Source organism: Arachis duranensis, chromosome 3 (assembly GCF_000817695.3).
Source record: "Arachis duranensis cultivar V14167 chromosome 3, aradu.V14167.gnm2.J7QH, whole genome shotgun sequence".
Taxonomy (NCBI): Eukaryota; Viridiplantae; Streptophyta; class Magnoliopsida; order Fabales; family Fabaceae; genus Arachis; species Arachis duranensis.
In genome coordinates this window covers 31,938,950-31,956,673 of record NC_029774.3, presented here as the reverse complement: position 1 = coordinate 31,956,673, position 17,724 = coordinate 31,938,950, and the positions used below count along the sequence as shown (strand labels likewise).

Sequence of the window (17,724 nt, the reverse complement as noted above, 5' to 3'; positions counted from 1 at the left end):
TTCTCAGGTTTTATAGAATCCTTGAAGGGTGGTAACGTTCGAATTTTAGGGAAAGTGCTGCCGAAATTTTTATAAGTATTTAAGTGAATTTAAATAATTGGGATTGATTAGTGAAATGAAATGATCTTAAAGTCTCTTATGGGGGAGGGGGAGTCTTGAACTAAAGAAATAAGGTTTTTGTTTGATTAATTTTGGTTTAAGGATTATGTTTTTGAGGAGTTTTAGAGAAAAAAAAAAACAGTAATATAAGTGTGTTTTTAAGAATATACAATTTTCGAGTCTTTCAAAAAAAAATTTGAACTTAGAAAAGAAGTTGAAGTTGGTTAATTTGACTGATACATTCTGTTTTGAGAAGTTTAAAGGAGTTAAAATATTTGAATTTGATTTGGTGAAAATGAAATTGATTTCGAGACTTTTTGGAAATGTATTAACTTAAAAGTGAAGCAGGAAATTATTTTGGAAAAATTTTGTAAGTTTGGTTTAAAATGAGATTGGTTGTCGCTCCCTTAAAGTCTAGAGACCTTGTTGTGGGGTTTAATTAATAAATTCTTATTTAAATTAATTAAGTGATTGATTTAAGAATAAATGATTTCTTTTAGTCTTTTAAAAGAGGTTTAAACTTGAAATGGTTTTGAAATTAACTTGAAAAATTTTGGTTAAGTGAAAATTGAATTTTATAGAAGAAGAACTAGTTTTAAGTGCTTGTTTGAGTGTCATTATTTTGATAAAAGAAAAAATCTTTTTTTAATAAAAAATATTTTTTTTCGTTTTTTTGTATGTTTGGTAAATTTCTAGTAGTAAAAGTAAAAATACTAGAAAAAAAATCTTTTTTGAGAAGCTATAATTTACATCTTTTTTTAAGTGAAGTTGCTTTGAAAGTTTTGAAAAATGTTACAAAAAGTGGTATTAGTTTTAAAGAAAAAATGATTTGAGAAAAAGGTGATTTTTGGCGTAATGTGAATTAAATGGATATTGATATTGAAAGTAAATGGGTCAAGAATGATTCTGAATTGGGATAAAGATGAGTATAAATACTTTGTTTTGATTATGATTATGAATTGAGTCTGATTGTGATATGATTCACTACGCTGGCAAGTGCTGAGGTTAATCTTGCTTACATACTGAACTGATATGTATTTTGGCAAGGTCTGGATGTTATCCCTCTTGCATATTGATTTGAGTTTTACTCCGGACAAGGATGGTGATCAATCCCGCTTGTTTGCGATTCCGAGCAGGTACAGCGGTTAGTCCCGCTTGCTTGAGATCCCAAGTAAGGATGGTGGTTAATTCTGCTTACTCTCGTGGTTCTCTCTGGTTGCAAGGTGACAGGGCACTCTCCCTCTAACGGTGACATGACACTCTCCCTCTAACAGCTAGCCGATATGCTGAGATATTAGTGCGCAACAGAGATACAATGTCTGGGTTAGCTATCGAATGTGTCGGATTCTGGTAGTTTAACTGACACGTGAGCTCATGGCTAATAGGACATGCATGCATCATGTGCATCTATGTGATATCGTTTGGGTGTGCATATTGTATTTGGTTTGCTTATATGAATATTTATGTTTGATTACTAATTGCTATACTTGCTGTAATTGCTCTTGATTGTATTTGAACTTCATTACTTGTAATTGTGATTGGTTAGTTGGATTGTGGTGGATTGAGTGCTGATTGATTATACTTGGGCCGAAGACGTGATTGATTTATGTTTAAGGTTTAGTAAAATATGAAAAATCAAGCTGGTTCAGCATAGACTTAATAAACCTATACTTAGAATAGGTTGGTTGTTCATACAGTTTACGTAACTTTTAAAATTTTCATAAGGGAAATATAAATTTGGATTTTCAAATAATTAACCGTTAGTTTTCAAAAAGTTTCATAAGACTAGTGATGATCACTGCGGTTGAAAACATTTTTCTTTTATATATCTTCTTGTGACAATTTTGAAACTCTTATGGTGAGACCGTGTGGTTAGGTTCTCACCCCTTACAGACTTCTCTTTCCAGGACGGACGATGTAGCTTATGAAGAGATATTTACGCTTTTGCTTATGTGATATTGTTGTATTAGTTTAGTTATTATTTTTCCTTGCTATGTATATTATGTTTTTGTAAAGAGTGATAGGAGTCGTGATTGTAATGACTTGTCATGTTTATAAGTTATTTGTATAAAGAACTATTATTATTATTATATATATGAAGTGATGTGATTGGTTTTGTATGTGTGTACGTACGTTTTCAAGAAAAAGTATTTTCGGTTTTCACATAAAAGTTTATATGGTTTCAAGTTAAAGGCTCCCATTTTGCTATTAAGTATATAGAAGTCGTCATAATATCCTCGCTATCAAAGTGACGCAGCCGGAAGTATGACATTCTAATAGTAAGGATGTTACACTATCAGCCTTTGTCTTTATTATTTTATTTTACTTATTACTTTATTAAATATCTCCCTCCCCTTCCTCCTATTTAAGGAATTCCTTGGTTTAGACCGAAAAAATAATGTCATTCGATCATTATCAAACTAACAACAATATTTTTCTGTCCATGAAGTTCCCACCATCTTTTACTTCTAATAGGTAATGAGCTAGATCATAATCATTCTCAATGAGTCTATAAGAAGTGATCCCATTATTTTCATAAGCTCCAAATACATACCAAAGACTTGAGCGACTGATCTAGTAGAACAACTCAAAAAATAAAGTATCGTTAATTCCTTCATATCCGTTCCAAGTTTGAAGTGCCATTTGTACAATCGTCTTCATTACAAGATTTTTTTTCATAAAAATAGATATAGAATCTTTGGAGCAATTAATTAAAAGTACATTTTTTAAAATAGCCCTTCCTATCTAGTAGAAAAGGATTCCATAATTCTGAACCAATCTTAACTAAGATCATAAATATAGAGGGGTGTTCATGGATCGGATCGGATCCGCGTATTTGCGGTGTTTATCCGAATTCGATCAAAAAATTGTGGATATTGATCCAATCCACAAGATTATCGGATCTGATTTGATCTGCACACTAATAGGATTGGATTGTGGATTTCAAGTAGGTATCTGCATATTCAATTTGCATACCTGCAGATCCGCAAAAAATAAACAAACAAATAAGTAAATATACTTTTTATGCTTTATTTCAACTAATAATGATCATATATGTTGTATTATTTTAATTTTTTATTTAAGAAAAATATGTTTAATAATATTTTAAGAGTAAACATGTTTAAAAGAGTGAAAAAAGGGAATTTTATTGATATTTTTAATAAAAATAAATGTTTTAAAATATTTTTATATCTTACGGATATATCCAAAATCTGATCTGATCCGATGCGCAATGTATGGATCAGATTCAAGCTTAAAAAACACGGATATTGGATCCGATCCGATGATTAGTGTGAATCAAATCGAGATTTTGATCATATCCAATTCAATCCGCATTTATCCCAATATAGAGTCTTGTTGATAAGTGCTACAAAATCTTGTATATTGAAACCATAGTTATGGTTATGCATCCGAGTCTATTAGTATATAACATTCTCTTTTCCACGTAAAATCCCTTAATATGTGAAATAGTAAAAAAATCTTGGTATCTTAATGCATATATTTTATTCATTTAGAGCTGGTAGAGTGGGAATATGAGTCGAAACAATAACAAATATTTTTAGTGCAATATCTTTGACAATCTCAAAAGAGATAATTCACTGATAGACCGAAGAATAAACAATTTGACTCATTCACATCGAGATTATAAATGCCTAAAATTCATATTATACAAGGAGATATTGCTTTGCTAATTTGAATTAAAGGGGATATAAATCAGTTTATTTCCAGCATCATAGCATCATATCCATAGTTAGCGTATTCATCATAAAGTTTGGAGAGAATCAGTCGGTGCTTAATAACATTTTTGTATAAAGTATGTGCAAACATAATTCCATTAAATTTCCCTGCTCAATAACATTTTTACTTTGTGGGAGGGGCACAAGTAAACAACTAACAAGGAACACATTCATATTACAATTCCTCAATCTAAGAAAGCAGCAGAAATCTTTCAATGTGGGTAGTAAACTACAAGAGGGAACGAATCAGATGCCTAACAATTATGTCCATAGAGAAACAAGTTACCTAAGAAAGAGGAGAATATTAATCATATAGAAACTACACAAGAAACTGGCTCCACGGACAGTAAACTAGTAAAGTGTCTCACGATTTTAATGCTCCTCGGGGATTCTTGCTGAACCAGAAGAAATCAGATACATGATCCAACGGGGTAAGCCTCAAATCCCATTTCTCCATCTATAAATGTCGGTTCATTTTGTTCCTGCATCAGAAACTATCTTTCAAGTAACCATCATGCCAAATTACCTTTTATTGCACGCCAAAATTAAGGGGAAAAAATGCTGTGTACTCGTTCTACCTTGTACATTAAGTTCGTACAAACCACTCTACTGTGGTATATGGGGATTAATCATATAAAAGACAAAAGTAAAAGCAAATAATCCATATCAAACTATGACCAAATTATAAGATAATCATAACCGAAGAATCAGCGTCTATATTTGGTAACATTCCATGTGATGGCTTCAATTCTTATCAGGTACTGTTTACTGACTTGACATTATTTGCAATTTTGCATACAAAACTTATGAGATTTGAATCATTAATTTATTCCAACACAAACATCAGGAACCTTCATAAAGAAAAGTAGTTGCATATTTTGAATTTCTTTGTTTCAGATACAAACTAGGGAAGATGAGAAGTGTTCCAAAATGCTCAAATCTCATACCTTTTGCCAGTAAAGTACCATGGTGAATGTGATGTGGCCATTACATTCACATTCTATTTCAAATGAAACAGTCATATGTTAATAAAAAATACAAAGAAACGACAACACCAAAATATAACAGCAAATTGCACTTATATAACTTCATCATGTTATATCAACGCTTAGGAAATCATGGTAAGTTAAAAATATTTAGAACTTGAGTTTCATACAGAAAAAATTTTAATAACAAAAAAAGGTTGATGATTTTCACCAAAATAACAGAAAAACAGGTTCAGGAAAGCCAAGGCTACACAAACCACATATACATGTTGATAGAATGCAACAATCAACACTACGGTGAATAAACATTTAAAGCAACTAAAAGAAGGGAGTAAATAGTTTTTTTTTTCTTTTTTGAAGATCTAATCATACCCTTTTGACCATTGGGACCATTATGTCATCCAAGGTGCCAAAATTATTCTGAATAAATCCATCTCGGGACTTCATTAGCTCCAACATGTAGGCATCATTTGACTTCAATCTTGTGTCAACATTAGTGCACTGGATGATTGATGGGGGAGCTCCACTCAGTTGGCCAACAAATGAGGCATCAACACTGTTGCTGCAAGCTGCATTTGTTTGGTTTAAATTATGCCCCAAAGAACTTGTTACTCGACTTGAAGAAACATGAGAGTTTACAGAGTTGAAGGGACGGCTCATGTTTTGGCTGTATTCAAGTTTATGTTCTTCCCACCTTTGTGATGGTGTTGTATAACTTGAAGGCTGTACAATATTTTCAATTAAGCCTTCTTGGCGCTGCAGCTCATTTCTTGTATCCTCCAAAGGAACAGAAATCGCGACTCTGGATGAATAATCAACAGGACTGTTACCAATACGAGTACTTGTGTTGGCAACATTTATGCCAGTGGGAGGGAGTGGATCATTATTGAACGGCTCACACAGTGGCAAGGGATTGGCAGGAAGTTTAGACAACTGTTCTGCATTCTGCCAGTTTTTGTTACACCGATTATAATCCAACATATTAGAAGGCCCACAAATTCCAGCATCAAAGGAATCCGTGCCTAAAGAAGCCGGTCTAACAGGAGGCTGATTTCTAAATGCTCCTGAATTATGTGTTTGTGGTGAATTACAGGCGGCTGAAGGTAGAGCATTGCTTGCTGTACCAACTGTAAGCCTACGGTCACGGAAGCCAGAGGCAGCAGTAAATCCACTACAACTAACTTGATTTACTTGTGTTATACCTGTTGTACAGTTGTTTTGCTTAGACTGATTAAGCTCAATTGATGTTGGAATTCCTTGCAATAAACTTGAGGTTTGATTTGCCGGAAATATTGATGCCTGAATGTTACCCAGAGGGCTCAAGGTGCTGTTCAGGTTTTGAGGCTGAACAGGAGGCTGAATTAGAGTGGAAGCACTAATGCCTCTCATGCTCAAGTTAGCTGGGGAATTCAGCCTGCCAAAAATACCACTCGAGGCATATGATTGCAATGCAGGGTTTGGAATCTTTCCTGGACCAGAAGAGGTGCAAAACTCTGCATATGCATCTATTGAACCGATCCTCAGGTATGATTCGGTATTACCCAATGCAGCAACCATGCTAGCTTGCTGGGTTGCCTTTTTCAGGTAGAGCCTATATTTCTGCAAATAAAAAAAATGACAGGGAGTTTATGTACAATCATCACAACATCACAAATAATATTTTCTCCTGGAAAACTAAGAACTATTTCCAAGAAATTTAACAAACTAGTGGAAGTGCAGTGTTGCTAATCCATAATAGACAAATAATAATCGAAAAACCTCAAATGTTGATCCAGAAAACAACTCATGAGCAGTAGTGGAACTTGAATATGTGTATTTAAAGTTTAAAAAGGCTAATTAGTTTCAAGCCATTCTTTTGCATAGAAAAGATCCTGTTTATTAAGATAGTAAATAATTAAAAGATATATCTACAATCTTATACTTGGCAGATTATTCAATTAGATTAGATGTTAAGCATTTATAAACTTATGTTGAAATAGACTCTCCCAGAGTTGTTAATTCATTATGCAAACTTTCATTTTGTTAACTACAACTTTAATTAAATAATCATAAGATCTAAACTATTTTCATTTAACTAGTTGTTGACAACTATATAGCACAACTATTAACTACAAAACAAGAATTTTTACCTGCAGATGGCTTGCCACATTTTCCCTAGTAAGTCCTTCAACATTCATCAGATCAAGTATTTTCTTAGGGACAGCCTCTGTAACAACAGAAAGAAACCTTGGATTAGGAATCAAGAACACCATATTGTGCAAATTGAATTATTCTGAATTCAAAGAAAATGGGGAAGTTATATTTGTAAGAAACTCACTATCAAGGCCAAGTTGATTAACTGCTGCAACAAATTTTCTATGAAGCTCGACAGACCAAACAACACGAGGCTTCTTTTGTGATGAAGGATCATCATTATCCTCTCCATTGTCTTCACCATCATCTTCCTCTTCTTCAGTCTGGTCCTTTCGTTTTTTGCCAAGATTTTTATTCTGGTCACTGCCGTCTTCTGATATAATACTTTGATTACCTTCCCCAGCAGCATTGGGACCCCTTTTGTCATTGGAACCCTTATTCTGATCCCTGGGATCAAAGTTCTTCCTTCGGACAACATGTTGCCAAATGTTCTTCAGCTCTTCAATCCGAACAGGTTTCAGCAAATAGTCAACTGCACCATGTGTAACACCCTTCATCACCAGCTTTGTGTCACTGTGTCCAGACAACACTACAAAAAACAAGGGGGAAAAATGTTCAAATCAACCAACTGATTGAATCCATCAATCTCAGGACACTGTTCTAACATTAGAGATCTCACAGCAAGCATGACTCTCCAAATACTGGTCACCACCACACCAATAACTCAAACTCGAGACCACTGGCAATAATTATGGGGGAAACGGACAAATTCTTTTCTCAAGCTAATCCTCAGTTTTGGGAGGAACTAAAGGAAAACAAACTAAACAAGAAAAGTGTCATTGCAACAATCTGGATCCGTTATTAACTAACAACTGCAAATTAAGCAGACGCAAAATTCCAGTCAATACAAAACGGTGAATGTGCTTACTGATCACAGGTAAGTCCATTTCAAGCCCCACCAACTCAAGGAGCTTAAATCCATCCATGTCAGGCATATTCACATCGCTAATGACGAGGTCAAACTTGTTCCTGTTTTCCCTCAACATTCTCAGCGCCTCAATTGCTTGATTAGTTGTAGTAACTACAACAACAACAACCACAAAAATAAGATATGAGGTTCTTAAAAGCCAAATGACTCCTAAACCATCAAACTAGATCAACGACAAGGTACATTAATACTTCTAAGATAATGTAACAACCCAATAAAATCATAAAAACAATTCAAATATAGATTAAAGTCTTCAACTTAGGGAAAATTGAGAACAAGTACACCTTGCAAGGAAACAAAAAATCTTGAATTGCAAGATGAAGACACAAAACTTAAACATATTATTTATGCCCACAGACAAAAAAGCTACTAAAATACAAACTTAACCGCGAATTTAACGAGTTAATCACAAAATTATATATAGATATAAAAAGAAGAAGCAGAAGAAATTGTTTTGAGTACAATAATTGAAGTTTTGGCTGAATCAGAAGAGAACAAAAGTAAGGAACCTTGGTATTGGCATTTGCGAAGGAGATTCTCCAAGACTTTGAGGCAAGTTGGGTCATCATCCACAGCGAGAACACGCATACCCACGGGGAACCGGTCAATTTGGTCCTCCACGGTCATCTTTAACCAGCGCTGTAGAAAGAGAAGAAGAACAAAAAACCAGGGGTACTGTAACTGTAACTGTTGGCAGAGATCACGGTCCAAAGGGCCCAAAAAGGTTCAATCTTGAAAGCGAGTAACCACCATAGGAAACAACAAACGAAAAAGGGGCGAGAGAGAGAGAGAGAAAGAGCGAACGTGGAACTGAAAGATGGTAACGAAAACCTGTACAAATGGACAGCTATTGATTAAAGACAACAAATAAAAAAAAAAAAACAAAAAAACAAAAAAAAATCATTTTAGTCTTTTATAAAAAGTGTTTTCTTTTCCCTCTCTCCTAGTCCTTCACCTGTTTTTTCTAAGTAATCCTCGTATGAGTTATTAAAATTTTTAAGTTTAAGATTTTAGTTTGAGATTTTAATCAATATTTATAGCATTTGATGACTAGAGATTTGGGAGTATATACATCTGATTTTAGCTTATTTAGAGGGATATGATTTTTATTTAGTGATGTGTAATTTTAAAATTTTGACTTTTGAGTAACTTTTTATAGGTCGTAGAATTTATTTTTTTTTTTTATGCTGTGCAGAACTCTAAGTGCACATTTTCGTTTATTAGGGTTTTTAAGTATGTCTTTTTCAAACGTTACAGTTATAGTTATTAAAATCGAATCGACAATTATTTCGGTTAAAGAATTGAATTATTGAATTAATGGTTCAACCGTTGACTTACTAATTGAACCGTTGAGTTATTTATTTGACAAAATAGCTTAATTTCAAACCAAAGCGTCCAACAAACACAAACAAGTTCAGCTACCAACAAAGGAGGTCTATTCTAAATTGTAATTTTCGAATGACCCTTCACTAATAATAGGATGATGGACAAAAGAATAAGCGAGTTGGAATGTAGGCTAGCATCTATAGATAATAGGAAAAGCAAACAGGGTTGGTGGATAAGCACTCAATGATGCAGGTAAAGAGAGGCATGGTACATGGATTCCCACACTCCATACAACTGAACTAACAAGTACACTGAGCCGTCCAAGTAATACTGAGGTGAGTCAGGGTCGATCCCACGAGAATTGTCGGCTTGGATCAAACAGTGGTTATTTTGTAAATCTTAGTTAGGCGGATAAAGAAGTTGTTTAGTTGTTTAAGTGCATAAAAGTAAAATAAAGATAACGTTACTCAGTGAGTTGTGAATCTAATGATAAGAAGATGGTTAAGGCTTCAAAGATGCTTTGTACTTCTTGATTAATACTTTCTTATTCTCTGCTCCAACTGTGAATGATTTCTTCTATAGCAGGCTGTATGTGATCAACACCGGTTTGAGCGGCCGCCAATCTTCCCCTAGGCTGAACACCAGGTTTAGTGCGCATCCAGTCTGAATGAGGGTGAAGCTCCTGCAGTTTATTCCCTTGGTGATTCTACTCAAAACGCCACAGACAAGGTCGAATCTTCCGGATCAGAGAATGCTGCGCCTTGGTTCTAGCCTTTACCACAAAGACTCTAATCTCCCTTAACCTCGGCTGAACTGATGTCTCGAAAAGTCCCCAACGAAGTCGTGGATTAGCCGTCTAAGAGATGTATAATCAAGCTAGTGGTTCATTGATATCCGATGAAAGACACTTGCTGAACCCATGTAGAATAGAGATAACTTTTGACGGTTCAATACATTCATAAGGTTGAAGAACGAAGATACATCTTAGGAGAGAATTAAACACGAATTGAAATAGAACAATGATACTTTTATTAATCCATAAAACTCAGCAGAGCATCTAACCTTAACCTAGGAGGTTTAGTGGCTCATACTGTACATAGAACAATGTAAAAATGTGTAAAGTGGTGGAAGATCCTAAACAAGGGTGATATTCTCCTATATATACTAACCTAATGACTAAGGATTACAAAAGTATGATAGGCTTAGCCTTGTAGTGTGAAAATCCACTTCCGGGGCCCACTTGGAGAGTGTTTGGGCTGAGCTTGAGTGTCTCCCACATGCTAGGACTCCCTAGGGGCGTTGAACGCTGGCTAGGGGCTCCCTTTTTGGGCGTTGAACGCTGGCCACCTCTCTGTGGGCATTGGACGCCAAGATTGGGGTAGATGGCTGGCGTTGAACGCCAGTTTTGAGCCTTCAATTCTGAAGCAAAGTATGAACTATTATATATTTCTGAAAAGGCCTGAATGTTAGCTTTTCATAGCTCTTGAGAGCGCGTCTTTTGAGCTTGTGTAGCTCTAGAAATGCTCCTTCGAGTGCACGGAGATCAGATCCTGACAGCATTTGCGGTGCTTTTTCTGTCTCTGAATCAAACTTTTGCTCTAGCTCCTCAATTTCACCAGAAAATACCTGAAATTGCATAAAAAGTAAAAACACACAAACTCATATTAGAATACAAAAATATGAATTTTACACTAAAAGCTATGAAAATATAATAAAACTTAAATAAAACATGCTAAAAACTATATGAAAATGATGTCAAAAAGTGTATAAAATATCCGCTCATCACAACACCAAACTTAAACTATTGCTTATCCTCAAGCAACTTAAAACAAGGTAAGATAAAAAGAAGAGTAAGATACAATAAATCTTAGAGTTTTCAACGAAGCTCGGTTTTAATTAGATGAGCGGTACTTAGTAGCTTTTTGCTTTTGAATAGTTTTTGCATCTCACTGTCCATTGAAACTCAAAAGTGTTGGACTCTTTATGAACTTAGAATTCAGATGATATTATTGACTCTCCTAGTTTAGTTCTTTTTTATTCTTGAACACAGCTTTTAGAGTTTTGGCCATGGCTCTAAGCACTTTATTTTCCAATACTACCACCAGATACATAAATGCCACAGACACTTAACTGGGTGAACCCTTTCGGATTGTGATTAAACTTTGCTAAAATCCCCAGATAGAGTTGTCCAAAGTTCTTAAGCACACTCTTTTTTTTTTGCTTTGGATCACGACTTTAACTGCTCAGTCTCAAGCTTTTTTACTTGACACCTTCACACCACAAGCATATAGTTAGGGACAGCTTAGTTGAGCCGTTTAGGCCAAGATTTTTGTTTCTTTTAGGCCCTCCTAACCATTGATGCTCAAAGCCTTGGATCATTTTACCCTTGTCTTTTGGTTTAAAGGGTTATTGGCTTTTTTTGCTCTTGCCTTTTAGTTTAAAGAGCTATTGGCTTTTTCTGCATTTTATTTCTTCTTCTTTTTTTCGCATGCAATTTTTTCTTTTTATTGCATCTTGCTTTTTGCTGCTTTTTCTTGCTTCAAGAATCAATTTCTTTTGATTTTTCAGATCACCAATAATACTTCTCCTTTTTCATCATTCTTTCAAGAGCCAACATTCTTAATTTCAATTTTAAATATGCATTGTTCATTCATACATTTAGAAAATAAAAGCAATGCCACCACTTCAAGATAATTGAACTATTCTTAAGGTAAAACTTGAAATTCATGCATCTTAATTTTCTTTTTCAAAAAAAATTTTCTTTTAAGAAAGGTGAGAGATATATGGAACATTTTATAACTTTAAGACATAGATAGAAAAGATCATGCAATAAGAACAAGAGAACAGACAATAAAACATAATGGAAAACAGAAAAATAACATAAGAGAAGGGGGTGATGGAACGGGACCACTTTAATGATGGCGATTACCACTTCCTTTAGAGAATCCAATAGAGCGCTTGATGTCTTCAATGTCACGCCCTTGTCTCTGTTGTTCTTTCCTTATAGCTCTTTGATATTTTCTAATTTCATTGAGGATGGTGGAATGCTCTTGATGCTCCATCCTCATCTGATTCATGTTAGAGCTTAATTCTCCAACAAAAGTATGCCATTGATCCCAATAGCTTGAGGAGAAAAATATATCCCTTGAGGCATCTCAGGGATCTCATGTTGAGGTGGCTCTACATGCTCATGTTGTGGTTCATGTGCCGACTCTCTAGTATGCTCCATCCTTCTTTTAGTGATGGACTTGTCCTCCTCAATTAGAATGTCACTCTCGATGTCAATCCCAACTGAATCATATAGGTGATAGATAAGATGAGGGAAAGCTAACCTTGCTTGGGTGGAGGGCTTGTCCGCCACTTTGTACAACTCTTGAGGTATCACCTTATGTACTTCCACCTCCTCTCCGAGCATGATACAATGGATCATGATGGCTCGATCTATGGTCACCTTGGACCGGTTGCTAATGGGGTTGATAAAGTGTTGGATAAATTCCAACCATCCTCTAGTTATGGGCTTGAGGTCAGGCCTTCTTAGTTGGATAGGCTTGCCTTGGGAATCCCTTTTCCACTCTGCTCTTTCCACACAGATGTCTGAGAGCACTTGATCCAGCCTTTGATCAAAATTGACTCTTTTTGTGTAAGGATGTGGGTCTCCTTGCATCAAAGGCAAGTTGAACGCCAACCTCACACTTTCTGGACTAAAGTCCAAGATTCTCCCTCGGACCATGGTGCTCCAATTCTTAGGATGAGGGTTCACACTAATGTCATGATTTTTCGTGACCCATGCATTAGCATAGAACTCTTGCACCATTAAGATCCCAACCTCTTGGATGGGATTGGTTAGGACTTTCCAACCTCTTCTTCGGATTTCATGTCGGATCTCCTAATACTCATTCTTCTTAAGCTTAAAAGGGACCTCAGGGATCACTTTTTTCTTTGTCACCACTTCATAGAAGTGGTCTTGGTGGGTTTTGGTGATGAATCTCTCTATCTCCCAAGATGCGGAGGTGGCGGCTACGACCTTTCCTTTCCTCTTTCTAAAGGGTTTTCTGACCTTAGGTACCATAAGGGGGAATGGGAATAAAAAAATAAGGCTTTTCCAACAACAAACTTAAACTTTGTTCGTCCTCGAACAAAAATAAACAAAAGAGAAGAAAGGAGTAGAAAAAGAAAAAAATAGATGGAGATGGAGTGAGAAGAGCAATTCGGCCAAGTGAGGGCTAAAGGTGTATGAGTAGTGTGTGGGATAAGTGGAATGAAGGGGTTATTCATAGGGAGGGTATGGTTAGCGTTTCGAATGAATGGGGGGGAATAGGGGTGGGAAAATTTGAATTTTAGTGGGTGGGGGTTGGTGGGAGTTATGATGATTTTGGGAAAGAGATATGGATGTGATTGGTTGAGGGTTTATAGGGAAGAGTATGTAGGGAAGTGTGAAAAGAAGAGAGAAGAAGGTGGGATAAGTGAAGATGCTGTTGGACCTACTGGTCCTGAGAGGCTAGGGTATTCAAATTCTTTGCCCTCCTTTTGGGCGTTGAACACCCAGCTCATGCTCCAAACTTGCTGCTCCACTCAGGGCGTTGAACTCCCAGGAGGGACCTTCTTCCTGGCGTTCAACGCCAAGTCTTCTGTCTCTGTTGGGCGTTGAACGCCCAGCCTCTGCTCCAGGGCTGGCATGTTGTAATGTTACCCTTTGTGGGTGTTGAATGCCCACTCTTGCCTTTTTGTCTGGTGTTCAACGCCAGCAAGACATATTCTCCAGGGTATTCTGTTTTCACTTTTGAACGTTTCTGTTTCTGTTCTGACTAATACACATGATCATGAACCTAAAGAAGATAATTAAGAAAAAAAAGTTAAAGAAAGGCATAAATAATAACTATGGTTGGGTTACCTCCCAACAAGCGCTCTTTTAATGTCACTAGCTTGACGGTTAGCTCCCTACGAAGAATGATATGGGCTCAGAATTTCTCCCCTTACAGTGAACTTTTTTTCTGTCTTTTCATAAATGAGCTCCAAATGCTCTAGAGATAAGACACGACTCACTGTGTATGGTATGGCTGATTTTTTGGTGAAGACAACTCTCATGCCAGGTGAGAGGCCTTCAGTGGGGATCTTTTTGTCTCTCTAACCTTTACATACTTTCTTCTTAGTACCTTTGTTCTCAGTGCTTGGCGATGGCTGCCCAACACCAAACTTAGAATTGGTGCCTGGGGGCTTAGTAAAGCTCTGCACTGAGAGAGATGGTTGGAACACTAAGTGTTACACAGTTATCTCTTTTTACTTAGAGGGAGAGTTGGGGTGAGGCATCTTGAACAAGATGTGCTCCTCTCCTAGTTGTAAAATTAATTCTTCCTTTGCTACATCAATGATAGCATTGGTAGTAGCTAGGAAAGGTCTTCCAAGGATGATGGATTCATCCTCATCTTCCCTAGTATCTAAGATTATGAAGTTTGCAGGGATGTAAAGATCTTCAACCTTTACTAAGACATCCTCTACTAAGCCATATGCTTTTTTCATTGATTTGTCTGCCATCTCCAGTGAGATATTTGCAACTTGTTGATAAACCACTATTTTATGGTTTATCTTGTGTTTAATTGAGTGATTTTTATCAAATTCTTGCCCACTTATTCATATGATTTGAATGATTTTACAATTCCTTCCTAGTTTTATGCTATGATTGAAAACCTGCTTCCTAAGCCTTTAAATTGTGTATTTTAAATTCTTCCTTATACCATTCAATGTCGTGATACGTGTGATAAGTGTTTTCAGACTTTATAGGGTAGGAATGGCTTAGAGAATGGAGAGGAAGCTTGCAAAAATAGAAGGAACACAAGAAACCAAGGAGATGACCAGCGAGCTTCGACGTGCACGCATGGCTCACGCGTGCACGCGAAATAGAGAAAATCACAGCGACGCGTACGCGTGGATTGGATTTCGTGGAAACGACGCAAGCATGTGCCTGGAGCACACACGTGGAGAAGAAAATCGTCATACGACGCGTACGCGTGACATGCGCGATCTGCAGAATTAATAGAAATCGCTGGGGGCGATTTCGGGCCGTGTTTTGACCCAGTTTTTGGCCCAGAAACACATATTAAAGCCAGGAAACATGCAGAGACTCAGGACAACATTAGACAACATTCATTCAACAACAATTTTAGGTTTAGATGTAGTTTTTAGAGAGAGAGGCTCTCTCCTCTCTCTTAGGTTTTAGGATTTAGGATTTCTTTTAGGATTGGGATTTCTTCTTTTCAATTTCCAGGTTCAATGTTCCTTTTATTTATTTTTCCAATTTAATTTATGAATTTCCATGTTAGATTTGATTTCTTTTATTAATGCAATTTGAGGTATTTCAGATTTATGATTTTTACTTATCTTTTTATATTATTGGCTTTAATTGATGAATTGATTAATTGGAGACACTTGAGTTATCAAACTCATTGTGATTGATAATTGTTATCTTTGTTGATTAATTTGAATTCCAATAACTCTAGTTTTTTCTTAGGAATTGACTAGGATTTGAGGAATCAAATTGATTCATCCACTTAACTTACCTTCATAGTTAGAGGTTAATAAGGTGGGAGCAAAATCCAATTCTCATCATAATTGATAAGGATAACTAGGATAGGACGTCCAGTTTTCATATCTTGTCAAGTGTTTTTCTAGTTATTAATTTATTTTTCCTGCAATTTACTTTCCCTGTTCAACCTTTCAAAAACCCAAAGATATTGTTTTTCATAACCAATAATAAATCATACTTTCCTGCAATTCTTTGAGAAGACGACCCGAGGTTTGAATACTTCGGTTATAAATTTTATTGGGTTTTGTTACTTGTGACAACCAAACTTTTGTACGAAAGGATTCTCTGTTGGTTTAGAAACTATACTTACAACGCGATTATATTCTTGTGAATTTCTTTACCGATAGAAATCCGCTCGTCAAAATAGCGCCGTTGCCGGGGAATTGCAAATGTGTGCCTTATTATTGGTTATTGTAAATATTTTCTTTTACTTGTTTATTTGTTTTTATTTTTTTTAATTTTTATTAGCTACTATGAGTTCTCACCCCTATCGCTTTGAGTTTGGTTCCAATGTTGCTGTGAGGAATGAAAATTATAACAGGAACATGTATCAAGGTTAAAACAATCAGAGATGGAAGAAGCTACAAGGATCTGATCAACCCTTTTGGCAACAACACCTTCCAAAGTACCATGGACAACGACCATCCTACAATGCATACCAAGACAATAGTTATGGTAGACCCTTTTGTGACAACCAACACCCACCCAATTACTATGGTCAAGAGCCATTCTAGGGAGCGTACCCAGATGATGAATATAGTAGACCCCTTTGTAGTTACCAACAAGGCCCACCATATGCTTGTGAACTGCCTCCCCAACATATCTTTGAACCACTATACTCACAAGCCCCCTACAACCAACCACCTCCATATGACCCTAACTCACATCCACCATACCAACCACCTTATGAGCCATACTTAGAACCACCACCTCAATATACACCATGTCCATATCCATCAATCCAAGAACACTATGATCCTACTTATGATAGCTGAGCACAACAAGAATCAAAGGATTGTCTCAAGGAAACAGTGGAAAAATTTCATGCAACCCTTCACCAACTGGAGCAAGCGATCAATCGATTACCTTCCCGATGTTCGGATACTCAAGAAACCCCCATGGCTTCATGTGGACAATATAATGAAGAACGTAGCATGAAGGAGATACTAGAAACTTCGGTGGACAGTAAGGAGCATGACTTTGTACTGGAACAAGTGGAGGAAGCCGAAATCATTGAAGAGGAAGAAGTGGTCGAAGACTTAGGAGATGAAGAATGTCCATGGGAACCTCAAGTCACAGAGCCCCCTTCTAAGGAGTTTGAATTTGATGTTCAGGAGGGTGTACAACCTCCAAGGCATATCATGGTTGAAGACTTTGAAGGGGATGATCAAGAGATGGATTCAATCATTGATGAATTCTTATCTACATTTGAATCCTCTTCCATTGGACTTGATATGGGGATTAAAGAAGAAGAAGCACAACTTCCCATGCTCTTGGTGAACAATGAAGAAGATATCGAATTGGAAGAAAGCTACCAAGAGAAAGAGGTTGATATTGAAGAAGCTTGCAAAGAGGTGGAAGTTGTCAAAGAATAGCCCAAGGGAATGGAGCTGGAAATCACCTTGCCAAAGTTGTTGGAGGCCTCTCCCCCAAAGCCATCACCATCCATCCCTTCATTCAAGTGGGTAAATCTCTCATCTCTAAGCTTAATTAGCTCACTTGAATATGCTTTACTTGAGACAGATGGTCAGCATAGAGCTCTTTGTGGCTATAAGAGCAAGCGGGAGATGGTTAGTGGTAAGAGTTATCATGCAAGGTCCAATATGGTTACGTGCTCCAAATTGAAGTACAAAAGTTAGTAAAAATCTCAATTGA

At 36.4% G+C, this 17,724-nt stretch overlaps 1 protein-coding gene across 2 annotated transcripts; it reads right to left on the bottom strand.

Moving 5' to 3' along the window:
* Nucleotides 1-3,865: 3,865 nt before the first annotated feature.
* Nucleotides 3,866-8,798, bottom strand: LOC107478532 (two-component response regulator ARR12). Of its 2 annotated transcripts, none has more exons than XM_016098667.3 (6): nt 8,453-8,798; nt 7,884-8,036; nt 7,140-7,544; nt 6,952-7,028; nt 5,195-6,421; nt 3,866-4,330 (listed from the first exon to the last, which is right to left on the bottom strand). In XM_016098667.3, exons 1-6 carry the CDS (start codon nt 8,568-8,570, stop codon nt 4,247-4,249), a joined length of 2,064 nt encoding a protein of 687 aa, XP_015954153.1. In that variant the 5' UTR covers nt 8,571-8,798; the 3' UTR covers nt 3,866-4,246. The 2 variants fall into 2 exon arrangements, with proteins under 2 accessions (XP_015954153.1, XP_015954155.1); XM_016098669.3 differs by having other exon boundaries at nt 3,868-4,318; nt 8,453-8,796.
* Nucleotides 8,799-17,724: the final 8,926 nt, after the last annotated feature.

Bases quoted from the DNA above. Each gene is read 5' to 3' on its own strand.
- LOC107478532 (XM_016098667.3), bottom strand. From the start codon at position 8,570: ATGACCGTGGAGGACCAAATTGACCGGTTCCCCGTGGGTATGCGTGTT. The intron at 8,037-8,452 runs GTTCCTTACTTT...TTGTTGTTGTAG, and splicing joins TCGCAAATGCCAATACCAAG to TTACTACAACTAATCAAGCA. The intron at 6,422-6,951 runs GTAAAAATTCTT...TTTTATTTGCAG, and splicing joins ATGTGGCAAGCCATCTGCAG to AAATATAGGCTCTACCTGAA.